The sequence below is a fragment of the Cygnus atratus genome, chromosome 5 (genome assembly GCF_013377495.2).
Source record: "Cygnus atratus isolate AKBS03 ecotype Queensland, Australia chromosome 5, CAtr_DNAZoo_HiC_assembly, whole genome shotgun sequence".
In the NCBI taxonomy this organism is placed as follows: Eukaryota; Metazoa; Chordata; class Aves; order Anseriformes; family Anatidae; genus Cygnus; species Cygnus atratus.
Window position 1 is genome coordinate 32,904,515 of NC_066366.1, and position 25,123 is coordinate 32,929,637.

Sequence of the window (25,123 nt, forward strand, 5' to 3'; positions counted from 1 at the left end):
GTCAGTGTCAGCCTCAGGAATGCACTGCTTTTCTGCAATAACTTTATCTTCCCTGAGAGCCCCTTTTATGTCTTGCTTGCATATTGATTCTGTCAACTTTGATAAACTGCCATTTATTTTTTAAAAATATTGTAGTTATTACATTTTTACATGCACTGTATGTTTCCACTTGTCAGAGCTTCAGACATCTTCCGCTTTTTATTTCTACTGTTCCCCATGTCTAGGCACGATTGCTGCCTTTTACAATGTCTAGTATACATACGTTTTATTTCTCCCTCAAGTATGTCATTTTCTTGCCATTTACAAGTTTTTATCCTTTTAGTTGCTTGTTTTATCTAACTTTTTTTCTTTTAGGGAGTTAACAGGTTTAAAATGTCACGTTACTACTGTGCATTTTCCATCTCTTTCTGTGCAATGAGAACAATGAATTTACAGAAACACGCAAACATATACATGCACATATGCATCCCCACAGTGGCTTTCAGGGAAAGAAATCTGAATCCTTTCTAAAAAACAAAACAGTTTCCATACATTACAGACTCCTTTCAGGTGAAATTTCTTCATAGACAGACATCAGACAACTAGGCAGGAATAAGCATTTCTTTCATAAATCTGTCAAGATGAAGCTTCAGAAACAGAATAGGTTCTACTTGTGTGTTTGTAGGGATACTAGATGTCTTGGAAATAAATAGTACTAGGCTAAAAATGACACAAAAATGTACAAGCAGGTGATATTGTTTGGTATTTTCTTACTGTATCTCATTCAAAGAATTTTGAAAATATATTGAAGTACTATATTGAAAAATGGTATGGTTAGCCACTTTTCATGAATAAAGAAATTCAGATGCTGACTCATGAAAAAGCTCCAGGATCACTCAAAAGCAGAACATAAACTAAAAGCCAGGAGCCCTGTGTCCCGCCTCCCTGTGGCAGTTGCTACACCTTCCTGACAAGGAGTATTTGGTAAAGGAACAGCCTCTGGTTTTCACGTTCTCTTACAAGGGCTTATGAAGCAGTTGGGTGCTGTTACCTTTCTTCTAGACAAGGAACTAAGCACATAATTAAGGTCAGATTTCCCAAGGTGGTTGCTAAAGAGAAGCACCTTCATCCACATTTAGGATTTGAAACAGGTGTGCTAATTCTCAGAGGTGCTTATTACCTGTGGCTTTCATAGAGCCCAGGGATTTAGCTTTGAAAGCTTTGTCTTGAAGGAGCTGTCTAGCATTCTATAAGTGAAGCTTTGCTAGTGTTTCTGTGGTTAGTCTTTTCATGCTACTGAAGAAGTACTTTGCCTTGAATCCTGAGGACTATAGGTAGAGGTTGCTGCAGTGCTGGTTAGTATGTATTTAATGGAAGGGACTGTTTTTTTTTTTTTTCATGGTTTTCCCTACAACATGGGAGATGGTTATGTTAACTTCATAAATATTTGGTACTGAAGTGATGGCTATTTAGTTATTTTCAAAGTCAAAATACGCTATATGTGCTGACATCTCAGCTTAAAACAAGCACAGTGGATGCTTGATGATATAAGCGTGTATGATTAATAGACTAGGTGGAACCTTCAAGGCTGTTGAGTCTGGTTACTGCTGGCATGTGTACTAGCATCATAACTTCAGATGTGCTGGAAGAACGGGGCAGCATGGAGACACCATGTAGGTCACTCCACCCCTGGGAAAATGGTGGTGCTCTTTGCAAAAGCAGGGAGAGGAATTTAGGAGAATGTCGTTGTACTAGCTCCCTTCTCAGACTTGAGATGTGTATGTTTTCAACAGATTGAGACCTGACATCATTTATGTTAAAAATGTGCTGGGGGAATTTTTGTGAAAGTAAATATTTGAGGCCCTAATTTTATCTTATCTGAAATGTGGAATTTCTAGCTGACAAGTGCTTCAAACACCAAGCTGTTAATATCAGCTGGTTATAATTCCTAGGAGAAAAGGCAATATAGTCAGTAATCAGTATGTTTTTTTTCTGTTTTTCTTGACTGTCTGAAAAATGTCTTTACACAGGTATTTTACAACTTTGTGATTGCTTTTGAAATTTGACGGTCTTAAACGGCATGTGTACAGGAGATGTGCATGTTATAAGCTTAACCCTGAGACTCTCAAGAGTTGGATATGTAGCAAATTTGATAGTTTGGCTTATTGTGTTGCTGGGATTTGACAATAGCAGCAATTCAAAGATTAGAGTCGCGTTATTTTATCAATCTCAGAGCTGTGATTTTTTCAACTACATGTTGTTTGTAAGCCATTGAAGAACAGTTTCCGTGTTGGGACCATGTAAAGCAAACATCCTATAGCCTGTGCTGATATGGGATTATAATTGCTAGCTGCATTCTAGTCATATTGGTTTCAACCTACACATCTACCACTACCCAATTACCTAATGGACTTGTAGGATTCTTGGGGAGACATCGCTATCTGTAGTGTGCTATCCATACCCAGAGATGCTCTGCCTCTGCTTTCTGAATTTTATAAGCAGCAGCTAATTTCTAGGCTCTTCTTGCCAATGGAATAGATGCAGAGGAGGGGGGTAGGGAATTGAACTGAGAATCTACCATGGTACCTTTATGATGGTTGATGTTAAAGTCAAGTATTTTAGATCCCAAAATTCTGCAGGGGAAAAAATTTTTTTAAAAAAATCCAACTTTTAATTGGTCACTGTCTTACACCTGGAAACTGAAAAGGGTCAGAAGCATATATGTCTACTTGGCTGTCTCCATCTGCTGAAGAAATGGATACCTCATGAACATGGCCAAGTTAAAGCATGGAAGGGAGGAAGAGAGAGAAGATGGCAGAATAGGCATCTGTGCCTGCACGTGTACTTTCGGTGGGCTGTCTGCCAGTGGTGGGATTACTGTGGCATCTTTTGCAGTTCTGCTATGAAAAGTTAGTACTTTCCCTTGATGCAGTGGAGAACTGAGATCTTACACCTTAAGTATTTTGCTTTTTAAATAGCTCATATATTTTGAGCAGTTACTAGAATCCACATAACTTGCCGATGCTTTTATCTCCAGGGCAATGCTAATATCCTGTCTCCAGGGTAACTACAGTAGGTAAGTTCAGCTCACATATTTTTTTCCCTTCTAAAGCTATAATTACAGCCCATTAGTGGAGGATAATATAAAAGATATGGAAAAGAGCGAAAGTCCTTTTTCATGACAGTAATGGTCCTGCCACATTTCACTAGGATAGCAAAAGGAATAATTGTACATGCTAATCACCATAAGCATGCATACAAGCGTAAGTGCATGCATAAATGCAGAAGCACAGAGTTTTGCATATGGGCGCCCTCTCTTGCAAGCTCATAAACATACAAACATTAACAAATATTTGCTCTGTGATGAATTTTTAAGAGTATAAGATTTCAAACAGGAATTTAAACACTGCAAAAATAATTCTGTGTATTTGTGTGGTGAGAATAAGGTAGGAATCTTCCCCACCCGTCCTCACCCTCCCCCAGTCCACTGCTGTGACTGAGGTCTGGGATGGAACAGGATTGCTGTCATAGTGGTGGTTATGTAGTATATCATCAGCTCAGGAGCATTATCACCCACTTTGTGTGCAACTTCAATTAAATATTCATAGGTATAAGGAACAAATGAAAATTTGCAGGTGCTGTTCCAGTCCCCATTAGAAGAGATGCTAAGGAGGAGTTCTACTAGAAGTATAAGAACAGCCCCCTGGCAAACTGGTTAACTGCTTGCCTATTCTTTCCCATTTCCATTCCTACTGGGAGGATAACAGCCTCCCACTGCCCTGAAATGCTTGGCTTAGGGCCCTGCTACTCCTTTTCACTCACTCGGTTCCTCTCAAATAGCCAAGATCTGAAGCACACAAAGGTACATCCTTTTACTGGCTTACTGCCAGACATTTTTTTATAGCAGTGCCCCTATCATTTCTGTTCATGGAGCATTGAGAAAGCATGGCCTAATTTGCGGAGAATTATTCCATTTTTTGCGCAGCTTATACTTGAAGTCATTACCTGTGAGCCCCTATTCTTCCCAAAGTGAGACCGGCACCTAGAGAATGAAAGTCCTCTAAAGTTCATTTATCAACAAAGGACTGGAGCTGGCCCTAAACTTAATCTATAAAGAGGGAGTCAGTCACTTGTGGCAGCTAGCACCATCTGTGTTGACGATAAGCTGCAAAAGCTACTTGTGGATTGCATATTACACAGAACAAGGGCACGTACATCCCTGTCCATTGTTTAGTACCAGTCATTCTGGGATTACAAATTGTTGGTTTATAGTGTTAACCACCCCCTGAGACTAGACATCATACCAGACACTGAAATCTGCATTAGCCTGACATAAAAGGCAGCTTTTACAGAGACCTGTTTCTGGGGAAGATGTTATTTTAGGAAAAAATTGCATAGTAATTGGACTTTCCATCAATATTAATGTGTAGCGTCAGCTGCTCTTAGTGGAAACTTGTTTTGAGCAGAAACTGTTGAATATAGATAGTATTTAAAGCTACACAAAGTGTGCTTGTGTGAAAAGTGAAGCATCTCTGTCAGTTATTGTATCAACACAGTGACATTGACATTTCCATTTTCCCTGCAGATTGCCAGGCAGTTAGTCTCTGCCAGTTTCACGAGGCAGTTCAACAATGTTGTCAGTCGCTATTCCAGAGAGCGTGTTGCAACATTAATATTGGTCTAATCCAGGGCAGTGGATATTTTGTGGATCGATGGTTGGGCTGGAAAGAAGACCTGGGAGCAGTGGAAAGAGGATGCTGTCAGGACAGGGTATGAGTGTAAAGCTGCAGACAGGCAGATCTGGAATTATGGTTTGCAGCCCAAAGTATATCTGTAGAGCTTTGAAGAGTTCATACAGTGCCCAGCAGGGAATCAAGCCACAGCTATTAATCTCTCTTCTCTAGAAGTACTGACTTATACATAGCTAATGTATTGATCACAGAGTAATTGAACTGATGCACTGGAACCTACCTGCCAGTAGGAGAAATACTTCTGTATTTTTTTTCCTATTGTGCAATTTGAAAACCAAGTCAAAATGTCATACTCTGGGATTGTCTCAGCAAGCTTAATGCTTTTTTCTGTCATGACCTGAGAGAATTATCCACAGAGAGCATTGCTAACACCAAATGTGTCCAGGATCCTGTCTCTTCTTTTGCTAGCAGGTACTTTAGTACATCAGTTTACTTTTGCAATACAATTTGCCTAAAGCCATGTGATTGCACTTAATCGGGATGCACACTTGAAAATATTGATAAGCATCTTGGCTGTAGTGGTAGATACTTCTGCAGGAAGGGCTCCCTGCTGTGTTTCAATCCATCCTAGCAGAACTGGGGTGTAAGACAAAATCCTTGGAATCCCAGGACACAGACCCTTAATGCAGAAGAAGCCACAGAGCTGGTTGCAAGAGGCAGCAAAGCTCTACCAACAGTATGTGACTGCTAAAATCCCAAGTCTATCTGTTGTAGTGCATCATAATGTTATTTCTCTCTGGTTCCCACTACCTAACAGCAAGTAGAGGGAACGACACACCAGTTAACTGTTTATAAATATCCAGTATGGTTTAGTTTTGCACAGCCATCTGTTGACAGATGACAATCAGAGTAGGGGGGTGAGACTCAGCATTTGAGGGGAGTAAGTCTTACCAGTGAAAGGGCTCCAGGGAGAGCCTGATGGATGTCAATGTATCACCTTTGGCTTCTTAATGGCTGGAAAGGTGGGTGTGTTGGGGAGGTATGTTTGGGCTGTAACTGCTGCTCAGACTACTTTGGAGTATAGGGATGGTTCCAGAGCTCAAATGAGATATGTGAGAGCAGGCATGATGAACTCCTGGAGCAATTGTAAAGAACAGTATTCGTAGAGAAGGCAGAAAAATGAAGGAGAAAAACACCTCTCCACATATCTACTACTGCATTATATGGCTTGAGATAAACTGGGAGAGGGTCACCTTTAGGAGGTCTCCAGAGGCTCCTGATAGATGTGTGCAGGGTGGTATGAGAGATCTAAAATAATGGATACATCATGTCTTTCTTACATTTAACCTAAAACCGGACTGAAGGGCCTTGTTCTCCTCTACCGTGTGCACTATCTCTGCTTTAACAACTGGAAAAGACAGAATTTTTACCTTCTCTTATTTTCTTCTCCTCTGTCTTAAGGAACAAATTGCTTAACCTGTTTCCCCCTGCAAATATGGGACAAATTAATTTAAAGCAATGTGTTTGTGTGTGCCATGGTGGAAAGATGGGAGAAAAAAGAAAACATTTCACAGGAAGAATAGAGGAAGGGAAAATTCCATGTACTCTTTGGAATATGGCTTAGCAGCTTAGAATCTCAGCAGTACATTAACTGGGCCAATATTTAATTAAGGCTTAATACTGTAAGAAACAATTTATGCTGAAACGGAAGTCTTACTATCTCAGTTCAGCACCACTAATATTGCTCGTTCTGGATCATGACCTTGGAGGCTGCTAGTTAACTCCTCCTCCTCCCTGTTAATAGTGTTGAGAAGAAAGTTTGTTCTAAGAAGGAGGAATCACAAAGTGGGTAATAAGTAAGTGGATGATAATTATAGGATTTTGGCCAGAAGTACTGGTTAAAGAAACACCATAGCTTTACGAGCATTATGGCTATGTCACCCTCCTGTAAAAAAAAAAAAAAAAAAAAAAAAAAAAAAAATTGTCAGTGTAGGTTAAAAAAATCCTTAAAACTAAAAGGTCAAAATTATCCTGAAAAGACAGATAGCTGTATGAATTCTATTGTTCATGATATGGGTGAAATATTATCTATAGCCTTGTTTTGGCAACCTGAGAACAAATTGCTGGTGATTCCAAATGTCAGCAGAATCTACTAGCTGAGTTTTGCTGCCTGTACTGTTCAGAATCTTTGGCATGGGTTCAAAGTAGAAATGAATCTCAACATTTATGAAATCTGGGAGACCCATATGTGAATCCAGTTATGTATCCTGGCATTTTGGCAGAGACAGCTTTCTACTACAAGACTCTGAAGCCTACATTAAAAAAAAAAAAGTTGCTTTCATGCTCTTTAACTAAGGGCATGTGAAATATAGCAGCTTTGTTTAAGTGAACATAAAAGTTCAAACCCACTTATTTTCATTTTTTTTCCATCATTCAAATTATCAAAAACTGCTTTCATTGCCAAATACATGGCTTTTTATGAAATGTAGCTTCCAGTTGCTTTGAAGGCTGGTGAATCTCTATAGAGTTTTCAACTGATCTCATTTGAGTTTTAGTTTTGGAACCATGTAAGCGTACATGCTTTCACAGTTTATTTGGCATGAAGTACTTTCAAAACTTGTCAGTTTTTCTTAATGATGCAAAACTAACTACACACTGTATGACCAAGCTGATTGCCTTTAGTAAATTCTAAAAATTAAACTAAAATAGTATCTTCACTCTTACAGAAGGCATATTCTAATTAAAAAAGTGAAAATATGTGAACTTCAGACAAAATACAATTCTTGACCAGTTTGAAAATTAAACACACAGGGTATCTAATATATTCCTTTCAAACTGAAGCTAAAGTCTAGCCCTATCGAAACTAGTGGAAATCATCCTTCAGCGATGAAGGGATTTTATTCCTTGCATGCTCCTAAATTGATCTTATCTAATGAATGTGGAATGCAACTGTTATAGCTATGCTTCTATAATGACTATTCTTACTTGAAAATTTATGTTCTCCTTCCAGGTAGTAACATTTTCGACTAAATATATATTCTGTTTTCAGGGATGTGCATGATAAAAGATGTATGGTAGGTGGAAAATCAGGCTCTAAGAATCCTTGGTTGCCAACAGCATGCCCTTTCTCATAAAACCAATTTTGTAAAAAAATAAATAAATAAATAAAAACTTTCTAGAAGATGTCGTCATCTGTTGGCAGAAATGTCTCGGCCATATAATACAGATTTCATGAAATAATGCATGTTGTAGTGTAATTGAAAACCTCTCATGGTGCTCTGAGGACAACCAGACCATGGTCATAGTTCAGTGTCTCTTCACATTATCTTTGATATATTTATTTTCTTGTCATGTAACAGTTTGTGAATGGCTCTGCCAGATTCATTAAACAGCTAGCCTCATTTAACACTGCTTTTTCAAAACAAACAAACAAAAACCTAGAAAGAAACACAGCAAAGAACCAAAAATGACAGAATAAACCAAGTTGGCATGTGAAGTTCAGGATTTCACACAACTGAGCAAAAAGCATTTGCATGCAGGGAAGTGGGCAGACTGATAATTACTGCTCTAGAAGGTAATGGGTAAGTGTTGTATCTTTGTGGATAAAGATCTTAACTAAAGACAGTTAAAATAGATTTTATATAAGAACTTTCCCAATAAGAGAAAAAAAAAAACATACTAAAGCAAAACTGCCATTTGTAATACAAAGCTGCAGTGTGTCCCGAGTTCTTTTCATTTATCTACTTGATAGCTAGACGATTTCAGCTTAGAAAGAGGGCTAATAGATTTTTCTAATTATTACTACCATTTTTCAGTATCGCATAAATCACACCTTTATAGTCTTGCTTGGGGTTCTCCTGTAAGAACAATACATTGACATTTAACATGTCCAAGCCTGTTAGTAATGTGACAACACAGAATGAGGGAGAAGAGGAGAATTAAAAACATTACAGAAGCTAAGGTCAATCACAAGTAGTTTTTCAGCTTGTTTTTGACACCTTAGAGAATCTAGTATCCCAGTCACAAATAGTAAAAATTTATAAAAAGTTTTAAGTGACAGATCTGCCAATGTTAATATCATACCTATAGTCTGCTGCAGGCTGAAAAATAGCCTATGCCTCAGGTACTGTTTTATGCCTTTGCTTTTGTTACTACATCCTTGTAAGTCTTCCAAAGGGAAATGAAATGATCCTATTCAGAAGAAACTTCAGTTGTTAGGGCCTGAATTCTCACTGAAACCAAAGGTGGGTATAGAATCATAGAGTAGCCTGAGTTGGAATGGTCCCATAAGGATCATTGAGTCCAACTGCTGGCACCACACAGGTCTACCCAAAAATTCAGACCATGTGACTAAGTGCATAGTCCAAACGCTTCTTAAACTCCAACAGGCTTGGTGCAGTGACTACTTCCCTGGGGAGCCTGTTCCAGTGTGCGACCACCCTCTCAGTGAAGAACCTCTTCCTGATGTCTAGCCTAAACCTCCCCTGCCTCAGCTTGACACCATTCCCGTGGGTCCTATCACTGGTGACTAAAGAGAATAGATCGGCGCCTGCCCCTCCACTCCCCCTTTTGAGGAAGCCGCATGTAGACCGTGATGAGGTCCCCCCTCAGCCTCCTCTTTTCCAGGCTGAACAGGCCAAGTGACCTCAGCCACTCCTCATACGGCTTCCCCTCTAGGCCCTTCACCATCTTTGTAGCCCAGTATCTTACTGACTTGAAGAAAGAGGCTTTAACCTATCCTGGTTTGTTTACTAATGAAGGAGCATGAAAGAGACGCATGTCCTTGTCTCTGAAGAGGAGGTGGAGGAACAGCTAGTGCAAGGAACACAAAAATCAGTTGCGCCAGACTAATATGTGGTTGTATCTGAGCTTGGAGACTGCAACCCTCTTCAAACTTCCAGATCTAGAGGAACGCTTTGGCTGCGGCCTAAAAGTCATGTGTACATAAGCTCCCCCAAGCCAGCCAGTCTTCTTCCCATGACCTGCCAGGAAACAGCAATGTAGGCATGTAACCAAATTAAAGCCCAAACCTTCAGCCCAGTCCTTGACCTGAATAGTGAGTGAGGATCCGGATCCTGGCATTTATATGTGATAGTTTATACGCAGCCGAAGTAAATAGTGTAGTCAGAGGTCACGGGGCTAGATTTTGAAAAGTCCTACATAAAGAAGAGATCTCAGAAAAGCAAATTTAAATAACATTAATGTCAAGAAAAGTAATTCTGATTGCTATATTCTTTATCTGTTGTGACTAGACAGATGAAAATCTATGATAGCAATTTTGCCTTTAAGGTCATTTTCTTTTTTCTTTTATTTCTTTTATTAGTTATTTATTTAAACAGGCTCTGTACTAATTTTCCTCCCAGAATGACTAACAGAAATGTGACCCTTGTGCACCTTTTGTAGTTAATTCATTAGGTCAACTCTAACCACTAAGCCCCTTGTCAGGTTATTTCTATTAGTGAGAAGGAGCATTTGACCTTAAAAGACTGAAGCCAGGTAGATGAGCCTATTCCACAAGGTCTCTTGGCTCCAGCCTTGTTAAGTGAAATCTGCCAGGTGTGGATCATTTGACCTTTGCTATATAGGAAGCATGAGGACTTGTGGGGAATTGCCTCCACAGGGGAGTTTGAGGCTTGGGTTATTTAGGGTGCTTTTCTACTGTGGTGAAATGGACTCAGTGTTCCCCAGTAGGCTGTTTTTGCTTCGTGTTTTCTACAATCTCTGTGAAATAGTTTTAGTGACTCTATGAGCTAGCTACGTTGGTGGTGCATTCTCAGTACAGTAAGACCCTGGTGGTACGACTTTGCTGTGAAGTAGTTTGGAAGTGACTCAAGTTCAGAAGCTGGCAGGTAAGTGTTCCTGGGTTCTACAGTTGTTTAATGTTGAGGAGTTTGAGTACTTCCTTCACCTTGTCTGTTTTCAGTGAAATTACTTACGTGGATTCTAAGCTCCCTTTCCAGCCCTTAAAAATAAAATAATAATAAAACACTCAGAAGCTCAAGTGCTTACAGGTAAGCCTGACTTTGAAGAATGTTCTTAAGTATTTGTTAAGACTGAACAACAGACTGTGTGAAAAAGGTGCCTTAATGTGAACTCAAATTATGCCTTCTGGTAAGTAGAAACAGATTTGGATAGATACAGGTGGCATTATTGTTACTTTCACTAAGTAGAAATGGTGAGAATGTGCTGTTCATAAAAGAAATGCTGTTTTCACAATATGCAAGTCGAAAGCCTTTAGATTACCAGAAGTTATTGCTTCAAGGAGATAACTTTAAAGAAAGAAACTATTTTTGGACATTTCCCCCTGACCCCTCCATAGATTGGCTCCCTGAAGAAAAAGTGTGAAAGGTGTAATTGTTAATAGTTTCTGAGGTAGGGTCAGGGGAAGGTGCTGTTTCCTACTTGTTTGCTCTCCCTTTCTTCTCCTCCAGGAGTGTTATGGTAGCTTTCCAAAACTTCAACTATCCTTGGGATGTTCAGACCGGCATGTTCTTATTGTTATGTCTCCTGAATACACTTCAGGTTTTGTCTAAGGTTAAACAAATACTTAAGAGTGTCATCCAGAGATCTGTCCTGAGGCAGGATAGTTAGGAGTGGCAGGGAGAGTGGGAGGATACGGGCAGGCATCTAGAGCAGGGGGCACCTCCACTGGAAAGATCATTAGGAACCCACAGGGGATGAATTGGCTAAACAAGCCTGGCAGTACGAAGAAAGTCTCTCCTCTTCCCTACAGGCCTGTGTCTCAGCTGTGGAGAAACTTTTGGAAGAGGTCCACCAAGTGAGAGAATTTATATTCCTCCCCACCTGTACAAACCAGTGTCTGAGGTATCGGGGTAAGCGTCCTTCTGTGCAAGGAAGACGACAGAGTGGGTACACAGTCTGTGCCACCCTGTGGTTTTACCAACATGATCATGGAGAGAACATGAGAAAAAAGGATGGAAAATCTACGTCGACACTAGAGGCATGGGTATGTGAGATGCAAATAAAACCAATGGGGGAAAAGGGGGCTCTGTGAGAAACTTGCTGCTCCAAATTGCAGTGGGCAGTCCTCAGTGTGGGCTGGTCCCCAGAGTTTTTTCGCCAGGAACACGGTTTGGCAGAGTAGTCAGTTGTTTCTTTAGCTTTGAGGATGCTGAAATGGTCCCTGGCTTGAAAAGAACCAGTTCCCAGCCTGTCTCTAAAAATAGTTGCTTAGGGCTAAAATCTGAGTTTCCTTTCTCTTACGTGAACATCCAGAGAGACTCATCCTCCCTTCTCAGTTGACTTTGGTGCTGTCTAGTCTTAAGATTTTTCAGTACTCAGTCGTGTACCCCAGACTCTCGTATTTTTGAGAGGGATTGCACTCCCCTCACATTATATGGGAATTCCATTTTTCTGACTCGAGGGTGAATGGTCTAATACACAAATACCTTCCAAATGTTCTTGGTACTTCGCAGCGGAGCTACTACACTGTTTCTTCATGCATGTGTGAGGTGTGGCTTAACCGAAAAGCTTAGAGAAACAGTGAACCCCTCCCTAAAAGAACAATGACAGTACTCTTCATCTGTCCAAAATCTGTGAAGAAAATAGCTTTGAGGTTAAAAGTAATGCATTCTTAAAAGCCATTATCTGTAAAGTGGGAATAATTTCACTGTTTTAATGAACATGTCTGTGCTCTTTATGTTTTGCCTTTCAGCTCAGACAGTGAAAACAGCTATTTAAATCTAGTTTCCCCTTGCCAACTTTTTTGTTCTGTTCTTTATAGTGTTTAAGACATGAGGCTATAGCAGGGGTATCTCTTGGGCTGTATATTTTCTGTTCTCCCCGCTACGATACAGCGTGAGTGTCCAGTCACAGGTATATTTTCCTGCACAACATTAGCACTACCCTTAATTATAAGATATTTTATTAATCAGATTTGTTCTCTAGCACAGATACTGAAAAGACATAGAAAAATATTTCCGTATTTTTAGATTCCAAATGCTCTCAAATATTGCACGAATTAATGCAAGAAGCAGTAGAACTGTTGTAAGTATGCATTTTTCATAGTCTGATGTCACTGAATCTGCTTTAAATCTGCAAGACCCACATGGCATGCATAAAATTAGGCAATAATAGGCCAAATTCAGTTACAAAAAATGTTACAAATAAAACTGTTTATAAACATTTTATATTGTTACCATCCCCTAAACAAGTGTTCAAAAAATGTGCTGGTCACTTGGTTACACTTGATTTTTATCGCTGTTTTTCATATCATCTTGTCTTTCACAGTAAGACTGTCCTCTGTCCAGGGGGAAGCATGGCTTACCTTTATTTCGTGCAACACTGGGCCTTTCTTTTGCTTTCAAACACACCCATACACCTCACAACTAACACTAAAATGCTATGGGAAATGTTGAAATCCTCACAGAAGAATAACCCCAAGAGCATGTGAGCATTTGGCATTCCACATCCTTCAGTTTGAGTGCCAGAGGCTTCTCTCAAGAGAGAGCATGTAGGAGAGACCCATGGACCTCTGAACACTCCTTTTTACTGTTAGGACTTGTAGTTTCTAATGACACAGCTGAATCACCAGTTAGTCTAGGCTTTTCTTGTTATACCATTAGGATTTATTGAAGTCCTAAAACGAACAGGGGCAAGTATTTAAAAGGAGTAAGTTCCAGAGTTAGGGTATTACCAGTTCAGGACGTGAGAGACTAAGTGATGCTCCCTGCTCCACCACAAAGGTTTTCTGTGGCATCAGATACCTCATTCAGATTTTGATGAATGGTGTTGGTCAGTCAACTGATTGCTGTAGCTATGTAACTTCTCTTGGTTTAGTCACCTTTACACCTTCAGAAATCAACTTCATTCTCGGAGAACTTTATGAATTCTTTGTTGGAGTCCAGCTACCTGATGCAGCAAGTACCTGCCTACCATCTGGGGGTGTTGTAAGGGTCAAGTTAAGAAAGTTGAATGCTGCTGTGATAATAGATGTACAGGCATACAAAAATAAACAAATTCAGGGTAGCTATTTCAATACATGAGTCTTTCACCACAATGAAGCATGAGCAAAAGTTACTGCTTACACTTTTGCAAAGTTGTGGCTAACTTGTTTGCTGGGTGTTCTTGGGATGCTTGATAAGTCTAGTGGCCAATTTATTTTATCATAGGAAGGGAGGATTTTTTGATGTGTAACAGGAGGTTTGGAGGAGTTGTGCTAATCAGCAGCTACATTGTCTGGAAATAATTTCCTTTCTGCTAGAACACATTAGCACGAAACAACTATAGGGCTGTAACACGACTACTTGTTACAATGAATTAAGACTGTTTATTCATTTCCTGTCTTATATCACATTATACTTGCCTTTATCTTATGTTGCATCTTCCATCTTAACAGCCAGCAATGTGAAAGCTATTCAAATTTCATCCAGGGCAAGTACATGGCAGAGGGAACTATGTCTGAAAAGATCACGAAAGTAAATGGGTAACAAGTCAGTAATTCTCCTTCATGATACCAGTCACATGCACTCGAGTGGCTAGTATGTAAAGGTGAAATAGAACCTTGCAGTCACTTTTAAAAAATTGATTTTGCTATTAATTATCTCTGTATTAATGCTTCTGTCCACCTGAATATAATGATCACTCTTTATTTCGATATGTTAAGATAGAACCAAGGGAAAGCATTATTGTTGTAGGGCTGAGATTTGGGATCTCAGTTGTTGACCAGATGCTTACTTCCCAGCCAGTGCCTGGTCACCAGCACAGGCAAAAAGTGCTGAAATCTCATCTCCTAATGTTAGCGCACATGACAGGGAGATACTGTCATGTTATGCTGTATCTGAAAAGTGTGCCTTCTAGTCTACCCAGGGAAAATTATGCCCAAGTATCACTGTCTCTTGCACACACACCTACACACAGAATGGTAACTTCTATGAAACTGTATTGTATTTTCTTGAGGGGAAAAAAAAGAATGTTTAGGAATGTACTGTGACCAAATCTGAAGGTCAAAATATTTTGCCCCTGGTTTCAACAGCTTCTCTATGTAACATTAACTCAATATTCACCAGTGGAATAATGCTGAATTAGAGAAAATGAAACTCATCATGATTTGCTTAATGTTGTTTTATCATCCACTTCCAGGAATCATTACTTTAAATCATCGCTCTTTTTGTTGCTTGTTTGACTGTCATTTGTTGCATCAAGCCATTTGCTAGCAGTAGCACCCTTCTATCCACACACGATTGTGCCTGATGATTGCCTTAAAGCAGTACACAAGAAAGAAAACTTGACGTGCCAGTGATTCTCTTTTATTGTCACCACCAAACAGCACGGCTTCACGTGAGGCAGCAGGAGCAGCCCCGTGGTGCAGGCTGGAAACCTAAGGATAACGTGAGGGTGAGCTAGGGTGCCCTGGTCCCCCATGGTAACTCAGTGCTTGGCAAGATGTGGTTGAAGACAGCAAGAAGAGCTGGATTTCTGTCATTTCTAAATGAAACTTTCTCATTTGACTACGACTGGGTCAATTCATTTCCCCTTGTATTTTCAGCAGGTCTATTTTCAGCGGGTATAAATGGAAGTTAGTGGTGGTCAATGCATTTCATTTATTTTGTAAAGTGTTTTATCAACCTTGTCAAGTGACACGAAGCGCAAAGCGCTGTTACAATACAAACGATGGTCAATGTCACTCGCGGGGTGCCTCTGAAGGCTTGCCATTTCTCAGGCTTCCCGACCCCCGCCAAGATGGCGGCCCCTGACCCTCGCGCTTCCTCTTCCGGCCGGGGTTGCCATGGCGCTGCCCCCCCTCGGCCCTCCCTCGGCCGCCGCTGTGTGTGTTTACATCGGGCGGGAGGAGCCGGAGCATCAGCGCCGGGGGAGACGGGGAAGGAGCCGGCGACGACGGCCGCCCGCCCTCCATCCCCTGCGGGCGGTGCGCGGGGAGACGCGGCATGAAGGTGAGGCGGGGGTAGGGGCCCCCATTAAGCGGGGGTCGGCCCCCCGAGGAGCCGGGGCTCGGCGTACGCCGAGCCCCGGCTCCTCGGGGGACCGACCCCCGCAAGGCCGGCGTGGTCCGAGGTGCTCGTCGTTCGCTGTCCTCACGAAGTACCACTTCCAGAAGCTTCTAACTTCGCGGGGGATGCGGTGCCGCTTCTTCCAAGCATCCCCCGATAAGGGTTCCATTAAAAAAGATTGAATTATTTACTGCTGGGATGAGAACCGGTTTGGAAGTGAGTTGGCCCGCTGCTGCTCTCCTCCCCTTTTGGGGTTTGTGTATCTGCAGAGAAATTGTCCTACTTTCCTCCGGTTTTTTAGCTCACACAAATCTAATCTTTCAGGCAGTTTTACACCCGCAGCAGCTGTGGGGCTTTATGCTCTCCGTGTGCCTCCAAAAATAACGCAGCCTCACGCCTTCACCTGCATTTCTTCTCTCTTAGCACCTGGGAGCGTGGAGGGAACCAGCAGCATCCTTCTGGTTACTTTGCTGCGGAAAGCCCCTAGGCTAGGATGGGCTAACCGGGGTCGGAGTCAATCATTTTGAACTTTGGTGCCATGGTGGAGATGGATGCTGAGACTAGGTTATTGAAGTTGTAATGCGTTAGCTCTCGGTTGAAAGGTTCACATCCCTATGAGTCAAACATGGGATTACATTGCAAAAATGACTTAAGAGTATTGCTGTAGTATTTTTTCATCTTTCTATCATATTGCATCTGTATTGTTTGCAAATGTATGACTTTATGTTCTCTTTCATTAATCAGTCTGAAATGCGAGGCATACCAGGTACTTGTCTTCTGAATTTGTTTAACTGAAAATTTTATCAATTACAAGCTCTTTGAGGTAGAAACTGTACATACCTGTGGTCTGCACCTGTCACAACAGAGAATTTTGGCTCAGGCCTTTCTGCAAGCCTGTGTAAAGTAAGTGCGACTTAGAAGTTCCTCACTTTATGAAGACTTTGGCTTCTGGGCAATGCAAGTGTTGGTAACTTAGGTTAAGTATCTGTGCGTACAGGGGGCTCCCCGCTCTGAGTGTCTTTGCAGTTAACAGGTGAAAGAAAAGGGACAATTTCCAAGCATATGAAAGAAATATATAAATAAAGTAAGTTTCTTACTATGCAGTGTTGGAAGGGTGTTGTATTTTTTTTCTTCTCTGGATGCTTGTTAGTTCAGATAGTGTGAGATAACAAAAATATGTATGGTATTGGAACAAAATATAACAAGCCTTGGGTGAGTTGTTGACTTATCCTGCAAAACAAAAACCTCAGAGTGCTGGCTAAATAGTACATCCAGCTTGAGGCCAAAAAAAAGAAGAGATTTCTTTCAGCTTCTGTTTTATGGCATGCAGAGTAAACCACTGATTATTCTTGCTAAGCCCATTACTTCTGCTGAATTCCTCTTTTGCCCCACCGGAGTGGGAAAGCTCATGACATTTTTAGATGAGCTTGCTCAAAATATGGCAGTATATGAGTAGAGTTGTGCTCTGGTTGTGGGGAATGTGTGTGTATTTAGGGGGAGAGTCTTTTGTCTTACTTTTAACCATTTGTCATCTATATGCACTGTGGTAAGCTTTCTAGTATAAAAAGCTCCACAGTTTTCTAACTTATTTTAGTATGTATTTCTTTCCATATATACCACCTTGTGCTGTAGCAGTTGCCTCAGTTTCCTCAATGTAAGATCATTGCAGATTTATGATTTAAAGTCTGAAGCTGAGGGGGTGGGGGTGGAAATGATCACATTATTAATTAACAGGTGGAATGCATCAAAATGTTTTTGCCCTAGTTTTTTACCTCTTAAAAGGGGGAGAAAAGGAGGATGTATGGGAGGCAGGGGTGGCCTGTGTGGTGTGGGAATTGGATCTGAATCCCTTTGATGGACCTGCTCACAAATAGCTTAGTGGGACTTCAAAACAAATCAATGCAAAGTTTAAATTGTTGATCAATGCAGGGAAAGTACACATCAGAACCAAGCTTTTTGAAAAGTCATCTTGCTTATTTCTTCCCTAATTGCTGTTATGCCTTGGGAAATATATTTGAATGTGTGTGTTTTTTTAATCAGCATTTGTTCTAAGTCTTTCTCATTGTTGCTGGTTAGCAAGTTGCTGAGAATGCAGGGCTGTCAAAGTAAAGCTGATGTTAGTTTGTTTAACTGTTTGTCTACTTAGGGGAAGGAAGAAGCAGATGAAGAGAAGTGGTAACATCAGGGGAGTTCTGCTGTGCAAATAATCCTTTTAGGATCTGTAACTAATGTCTGATTGTTGCTGAGGAAACTGAAGCGTGATGTACTTTATTTTTAAGTCAATCAAATAAAATAAGTATCCTGTTAAAAAAAGGTACAGTGAAATAGAGCAGCATGCCAAAGTCATAGTTTAAAGCTTGAGGTGGTGAGACTGGATTGGATTTGAGATCATCTCAATGTTTACTCTGCTTCTGTTCCCTTCTCTTTCAGGCCTTCTCTTTCAGGCAATGGCAGGTCTTTCATATGGCATCTATGGACCCTTTCAGGCTATACAAAATATAAAATGGGTTGAAGCCCCTGTTTCCTGCACTGTAGGTCAGGAGTGAGAGGCAATCAGCTTGAAGGTGGACTATTCCTGTATGTTGGAATATGTGAGATACGTGAGGAATATGCCAGGGGCTTTTACTGTCCTTCAAGGGCAGATGATCTTGATGGCAAGAAAATGCATCTTCTCAGGCCTCATTAGAAACCTGGGTAGCAAGCCTGTCAGGTGAAGAGGGCTGTTCCATTCATAGGGATGTGGATAACTGTAGGGAGAGGACCTAGCTCCCATCCATTAGACTGTCAACCACGTTTCCACAACACATTTCTAGTATTGTTCTGTGGAGCTCAACTCTGAATTTCTCAGGTCTTAGATGGAACTGCTTGCCTCCTGAGTAACAGAACCTCTTTACACCTTATCTTGAACTAGGGAATGAATTAGGGCATTAGAATAGTCCCTGACAGCTGTCTGGTGCAGCAACTGCTGCAGTGATTGCTTCTAACACTGCTCCTGTCACTGCTCTAACTTAGATGCATTCAGAGGAATAAAAGGCATTGAGGGTGTCAGGTGGTATTGAAATTCTTATTTGGGAAAGCAAGCTCAAAGAGGTGACTTCATTTAAGTAGATGCTCCCCTCTTTTTTTGAATTCAAAAGGTTTTGCAAAGTAGGATGAAAGCTGGTGGTGCTTTGGCTTGTGCTTGCATTTGAGTCCCATATTTTAGGATAAGAGGGTGTCATATTTAGACGTTGTTTGAGAAACTCTTACAGCTATATTTCAGAGAATGAATGTGAAGTTATTGCCTATGGTTGTCCTGTTTTTCTGACTGCTTTTGATACCTGAAGTTGGCAGATCTGATAAAGGGCAAGTATTTTGAAGATTAAGGCCAATCAAAAGTTATGGAAAGCCTAAGAAAATGTTTCTCTTGCTTGTAATTACAGGCAGATCTGTTTCTGAAGGGTGTCATGGTCTGTCTTGTCAAAATCTGATGTATGTGTAACTTTTCTTATATGTCTCTAATTCTGGCTCATGACAATTGAAGTGAAAACTACTTGGGAAAGGAACAGCTTATAAAAGGAAGAACAGACAAGAGGTATTGCTTTCTATGAAATATACAGTTATTTTTTTTTCCTGGCATGTACTCTTAAATTTTTTATAGGAAGCGGGAGGAAAGTGAATGTAAGTGACAGGAAGAGTAAAGGGGACCATGGACTGTACAAATAATATAAATAATTCTAACTTTAATATTTGCCTACGATAGGTCATGTCTGGTAAGTAACCTTACAAATTTTCTGGCTGGTTTCCTTTCCCAGTGTTTTAGCTGAATTTCAGAGAGTTGGGAGGAGGTTACATGCCATCAGAGTTCTGGGCAAGCTACATGCTTGTGTAGGTGAAAGCAGAGGTAGAGCTCTTGAGCAGTTTCTTCAAAAGAAATGTTGCTGCTGGTTGAACTTATGGGAAGTCACAGAAGTGACTTGTGTTTTTTGTTAGCAAACTTGATAATCTTAACACTTGTGCAGAGCTGCCTAAATTCTAGTACAACTCCTATGCTTCCTTTCCATGTAAAGATCAGTTTGGAGGGAGAGCCTGTGCACCTTGCAGGTCTTCAAAAATTACAGGCGGCCATTACCAAAAGTTCCTGCTACCGGAATAATTTTTTCCTCTTAAGTCAACAGGTGCAATGTTGTTTGCAGTCATAATGATCAAGTGTTGTCTGTCTGAAAGCTGTTTTGTTGCTGGGTGAAGTAACTCTGGTTGGAATCTTGTATGCAGCAAGTTGTGATTTTAATTACACTTCTTGCTGTTAGTTTGGAAGAAAATGAGATTCTATGATGCCTGAAATGAAAGGGATATTATTGCTGGCAGTGGTTCCGGCTGTCAAGTTGAAAGCATGCTGGTTAGGTGTAAAATTGGAGCGCTTGGTAGTACAAGGAGATCTAGTGTTTGTTCTGTAGGGTAAGTAAATAATTTAATTGAAATGCTACTCCTTTAAAACACTACAATAACAAATGCAGAGTACAGCAACCAACGCTGTGAGCTAAAAGAGCTTACGAATGAGTTCTGATCTCAGACCCAAGGAATGAGGTACTTTACTACGTAACCATCAACAGAAGCATTGGGGCAGAGATGTGTGATAAGCATATTACAATCTCCTCTCTTTGCTCAATGCAAATTCCAAAATGTCTGGTGATTTGCAGAAAACACGTTTTGAAGTTCCTGTTGAAAGAAAATTCCAAGCAGAAAGAAGTTCTGGACTGAATAAAAAAATTTACACAAACCTCAATTTCCAGCTTTTAAAGTGACTTTTGGCGCTTTTGTAACAACTCTTTAACTTCAAAGGGATTTGCAACATTATTATTTTTTGTCTACTTTTTAAAAAATGAAACTGTATATTTTGAACAAGTCAACTTCAATTTCAAACTGTTCCAGTGAAGCCTCTTGTGACTTTGTTGGGAGCGTTCAGATTTGTCAAGCTGGGTACATGCTTATGTACTTCGAATCTGAATTTTGTCACAGAAATTACTATGTTCTAGCTGTGAAAATGCCTGGAAAAATTAGTTGAATTTCCGTTCATTACAGCTAAAACAGTGGTTGTGCACTGATAAGGAAATATACGCAAGTAATGTAATTGAAGTTGGCCATAGGAAACCGCTGTTACAGAATACTGCTTAATGTGTCCCTCCATGAGCTTTTTTTTTTTTAAATACTGCATGTGAAGTTGTGACTATACTGAGAACAACAAGAAAAATGCTTTTCTTTTTGTCTGTAGTGTGGTTAAGAAAATATTAATGACCTCTTTGATATAGGCCCGTATTAGTAAGCGGAGGAGTTCTCATTTGTATTTCAGACAAATTTCTCATGCTGTCTGCAGCTTTCTAGAGTGATACTTGCACGTCTCATTAGGAAAGTGGAAAATACTCTTTCTGCAGTGTGCACTATCTAGTTTCTTTAGTCTGAGTAAAATAGGCATTAATCATGATATCTACCTGCCAAGGATCATGCAGGAGAAAAAATATTTATCCTGCTTTCACTAATTGTTATGTAGAAAGCACAATAAAACTGCAGGTCATGAAGTCTCGTTATTACTTGCTTTTAGTTCATCAGCTCAACTGTCTGAGTGATTTTTTTTTTTCTCCCCTCAAGTCTTCATTGACAGACGGTGAGTGACCGACAGGGTGTAGGAAGACTTCCTCTTCCCCAGTGAAACTTCCTAAATCAGTGAGTGGTCAGTTATCCGTAGGAGTTAATTGATTTTTTTAATATATCATTATTGGTAATTAATTGATTTCAGATGGGTTCATTGTGATACAGGGTCAAGCTTTGGTCCTGCATCATTCCACATCTGTATTCCCTGTTTCAGAGTCTGTCAGGTGTTTCTGTAATGACTTTTTTGTATGTATTTCCTGTCCCGGGCTTTAATGATCGTTAAGGTTTGAATTACACAATGCAATGATCCTTTGCCTCCACGTAACTTCCTTTTTCCAAACAAGCGCAATTCAGTGCAGTTGGTTTTTCCATAAGAACTGTGTTCTGGTCAAATAATACCCTTCCTTGTGGAGGTGGTAGTTCAGATTGGAATAGACAGCAAATCATGCAGCATCTTTCCGGGTGATTTTTCAGGTCTTACATAGATGCACAGTATCCGTTTGATTACATTGTTCAACCTGCTCTGAGGGAGGAGTGTTCTATGGGCCAGGCTAACACATGATCAGAAGAAAGGTGTTGTTTTTTTTGTTTTGAAGAACTTTGTGATAACACTAATTAGTAAAATTAAGATGGAAAAGAACTATTGATCAAGACAAAACTAAACACAATTATTAATTCAAAGTCCAGAACAGTTTGAACTATGACTGAGTAGAATCATAGAGTCTTTAAGGTTGGAAAAGACCTTCAACATTATATTGACTCTGCTGTTTAAGTGGTGCTATGTGCCCCACACAAGTTGTGAAGGTAAAAAGTATAAAACAATTTACTGGTGCTAAATGGACACTAGACTGTGGTGTCAGTAGCTCCATTGAGAAGTTACTTATGCCAAGTAAACCCTAACTGGGATTACTCACAGTATGAAGTTGTTTTACTACTGGAGAAGTAGGATTTGATTCTTTTGCTGAGAACAATAGTACTCAGTGTTGCTAACCCCAAATCAAGACTAAAACCTCCTCTTGTTGCTTCTTTCTGCAGGCATGTTCAGTCCCATTGTCAAGACAAAATTAAACATTGTTAGAATCATAGCCTCCCTAAGGGTTTTGCCCAAATGCAGAGAACAAGAAGTAATCTAAGCAACTTTTCTAGTACTTTCTTACAGCGCACTGTGAACAAAGTGCTATAATTTTACACTAGTGTCATCCTCAGCATTTCTATTTCTGTACTTTCCTTTAATGTTCTAGGGGATTTATAACTGCAACGCAAATTCCCCTTGGGCTGAAACCTGGCACAGAAGCTCTCATTATGAGCTAACCTTGTTTTGTAGAATTAAAAGCAAAGCATCCATCAAAAGGCTCTCTTAAACCAACAGGAAAGTGGGAAAAAAAAACTGTTTATGGTTGCAGATCAATTTTTCTCTTCTCTACAGGAAAAATCCCCAGCCAACTTTGGAAACCTATAAGGTGTGGGTGTGCAGTCAATAACGATGGCGGATTCACTGGAATGTTTCTGTTGCATTTAGAAAAAATTAAATGGAAGTCTTAATTCTGCAATATACTGAAAGTTTATTGCTGAAGTAAAACCTGCAGCTGTAACAAATACCTGCCTACAAAAGGTGTAGTGATAGTTTTCAAAGCTTGTTTCTACTGTTTGAGGTGATTATCAGCACTAGTGTAGAGGTAGGTAGTTTAGTTATGTGCTTTAGCTGAAATGAAAATGAAGTACCTGTGGACAATCAGCTCCTTGGAAAAGAGAGGCATTGTGTTGAACTACCTATACAGTGTCTGCTTGTTTAAAATCCTTTTCTAAAATCAGAAAGCTAGTTTTGTTTCCTTACGAACTGAGGCTTTGTGTAATTCAGTAGAAGCAGAAAGGATGCTCTGAAGTTGCTTTCAAATATGGAAGGTGGCATAATTTAATTTGATTAAACATGAAATATCAAAGGTAAGTTCTGAGGAGCTTTATTACAGGGGTTGGATGGAGAAGAGACCCTGAATTAACGCTGTCATTAATAACGTCATTGTAGAAAAGCCTAATGAAGCTCAGCTGTTATGTTACTGGATCTGACAAGTCTTTTGTCATCTGCACACGTTCAGCCTAATCATAAAATGTACCATCTTTCTCCTATGTATAGGAAACAAACCTGGGATGAGAGGAGCTGTTTTGTTTGTGGTTTTAGGAATGGGGAAAGCATGCAATGTGGAGGAAACCAATTATTTTTAGTCTTGTGGGCGTGCCGTAAGCATTCTTAACATAATGCAAAAATGGTCGATGCTTTCACTCAGGTACTTTAAAAATATTGTTTTAAATTCTCAAAGCACAAACTGTCCTGTGATTAGGGATTACTTTGCTTGTTTTTATCCCACAGATCCACTAAGTTTTTTAACTCTAAAGAGGTGCATTTATCCTTTGTTATCAGTTGAGATATATTTTGTGCTACATTTAAAAAAAAAAAAAAAAAAGCTGTTGGACCTGTACTGAGAGAGCTTGCAAGTGAAATCACATGTGGAGCAGTGAAGCCTGTACTGCCATTAATTTTCTTCTGGTAAATTGCTTTATTGGAATTGTGCCTACGTAGGATACCAGATCTGCACATCAGTGTTGGGCACAGATGAGGACATGTGATTTAGGCTGGCAGTTGTAGATTTGTGTAGAACGAAGCAGGAGGTATGACCTTGTGGGCTTTTAAAGGAAGGCTTTGCTAGGAAGAAGGCTGTTTTGAATAGTGAAAGAAGTGATGTTCTAGGCTTAAGGGCAGAGTGGGAAGAAATATGAAGATGAATGTAAGAAAGAATAAAATGGTGTAAAGTGTTCAGCAACAAGAATGGAAATAAGAAGATCTAGGTCATGAAATAAATACATTGTTCACTTGAAAATGCACAGAGAAAGTAGCAGCTAAAGCTGGAGTTTGGCCAGCAGTCTAGAATAAAAGGTAGTCTAAGAACTGAAATACTAACCTGCTGGTAAAGCCATGGCTATGGGCTTTAAATTTCTCCAGCTTCTGTTCTGCCAGCAGAAAGTGATTCCTGATAGATTTCTGTATAATGGGGAAAAGTATTAGACTATTTGTGCATGTTGTGGAGTGTGTGGGGGTGTTTTTGGTTTTGCCTTGTCTGTTTTTGTGTAGGATTTATTTAGAAAAACCTAAGATTTTTCTAGGGATTGAGTATGAATGGCGAGCAGGGCCAGAATCGTAAGATGTGTGCCTCTCCTTGTTTGGGAACAGCAGTAAAGTTGTCTTCTTACTAGTCATAAACTGAAGGAAACTTGAAGATATTTGCCCCAAACCTCATGAAATTTCAGTAATAAAAAATAATTATCCTGTGAAAAAATGATTTTTTTCCCTTACCCTTGTTTGGCCTTAGTTTTTCTTGGTTACTCAGTAGCTTGATCCTGGCTCAGTGAACAGTCAGTTGACAGTCTCCAATCTAAGATTACGTACCATAATTAGTGTAAACTAGAAAAGTAGAATCCAAAAGGCCTGAAAGCATATGTGGGGAGGTTGCTGGGTTTTTCTTGTTGTTTGAAGATTGTCTGTAGGGACTTTTTGGAAAGCTAAGCAATTTCAATCACTGACTTACCTGTTTGGGCATTTGCATTGACCCTCCTGTGTCACTGTTGACTTAAATGCAAAATAGACCAATAATGATCCTCTGGTGTTGGAGTTGCACTTGAAGTACGTGTGGTTTTTTTTTTTGAGTTCTTAATACGCTACTGAGAATGAGATAGCATAGGCTGTATGCGTGATTGTGCTGAAATCATTTGTTAATACAAACATGATGATAAATGCATGTCTTAGATCCTGTGTCACCAACATAGCTCAGTACCTTGTGGGAAATACTTATCCTCACTGGGTGG

General features: G+C 40.1%; 1 protein-coding gene across 4 annotated transcripts in view; it reads left to right on the forward strand.

Annotated features, from left to right (window-relative positions):
• The first annotated feature begins 15,417 nt into the window (after nt 1–15,417).
• LOC118244518 (transmembrane protein 263-like) overlaps nt 15,418–25,123 on the forward strand; it is a 193,279-nt gene continuing 183,573 nt past the window's right edge. For 3 of the 4 annotated variants that reach the window (XR_004777558.2, XM_050711012.1, XM_035539560.2), the window contains exon 1: nt 15,432–15,583. Coding sequence is in view for 1 of the 4 variants with exons in the window: in XM_035539559.2 (XP_035395452.1) it covers nt 15,578–15,583 (6 nt within the window). In the remaining 3 variants the exon portion in view is untranslated. Of the gene's footprint in view, nt 15,584–25,123 lie in introns of all 4 variants that reach the window. The other variant, XM_035539559.2, reaches the window with a different exon arrangement.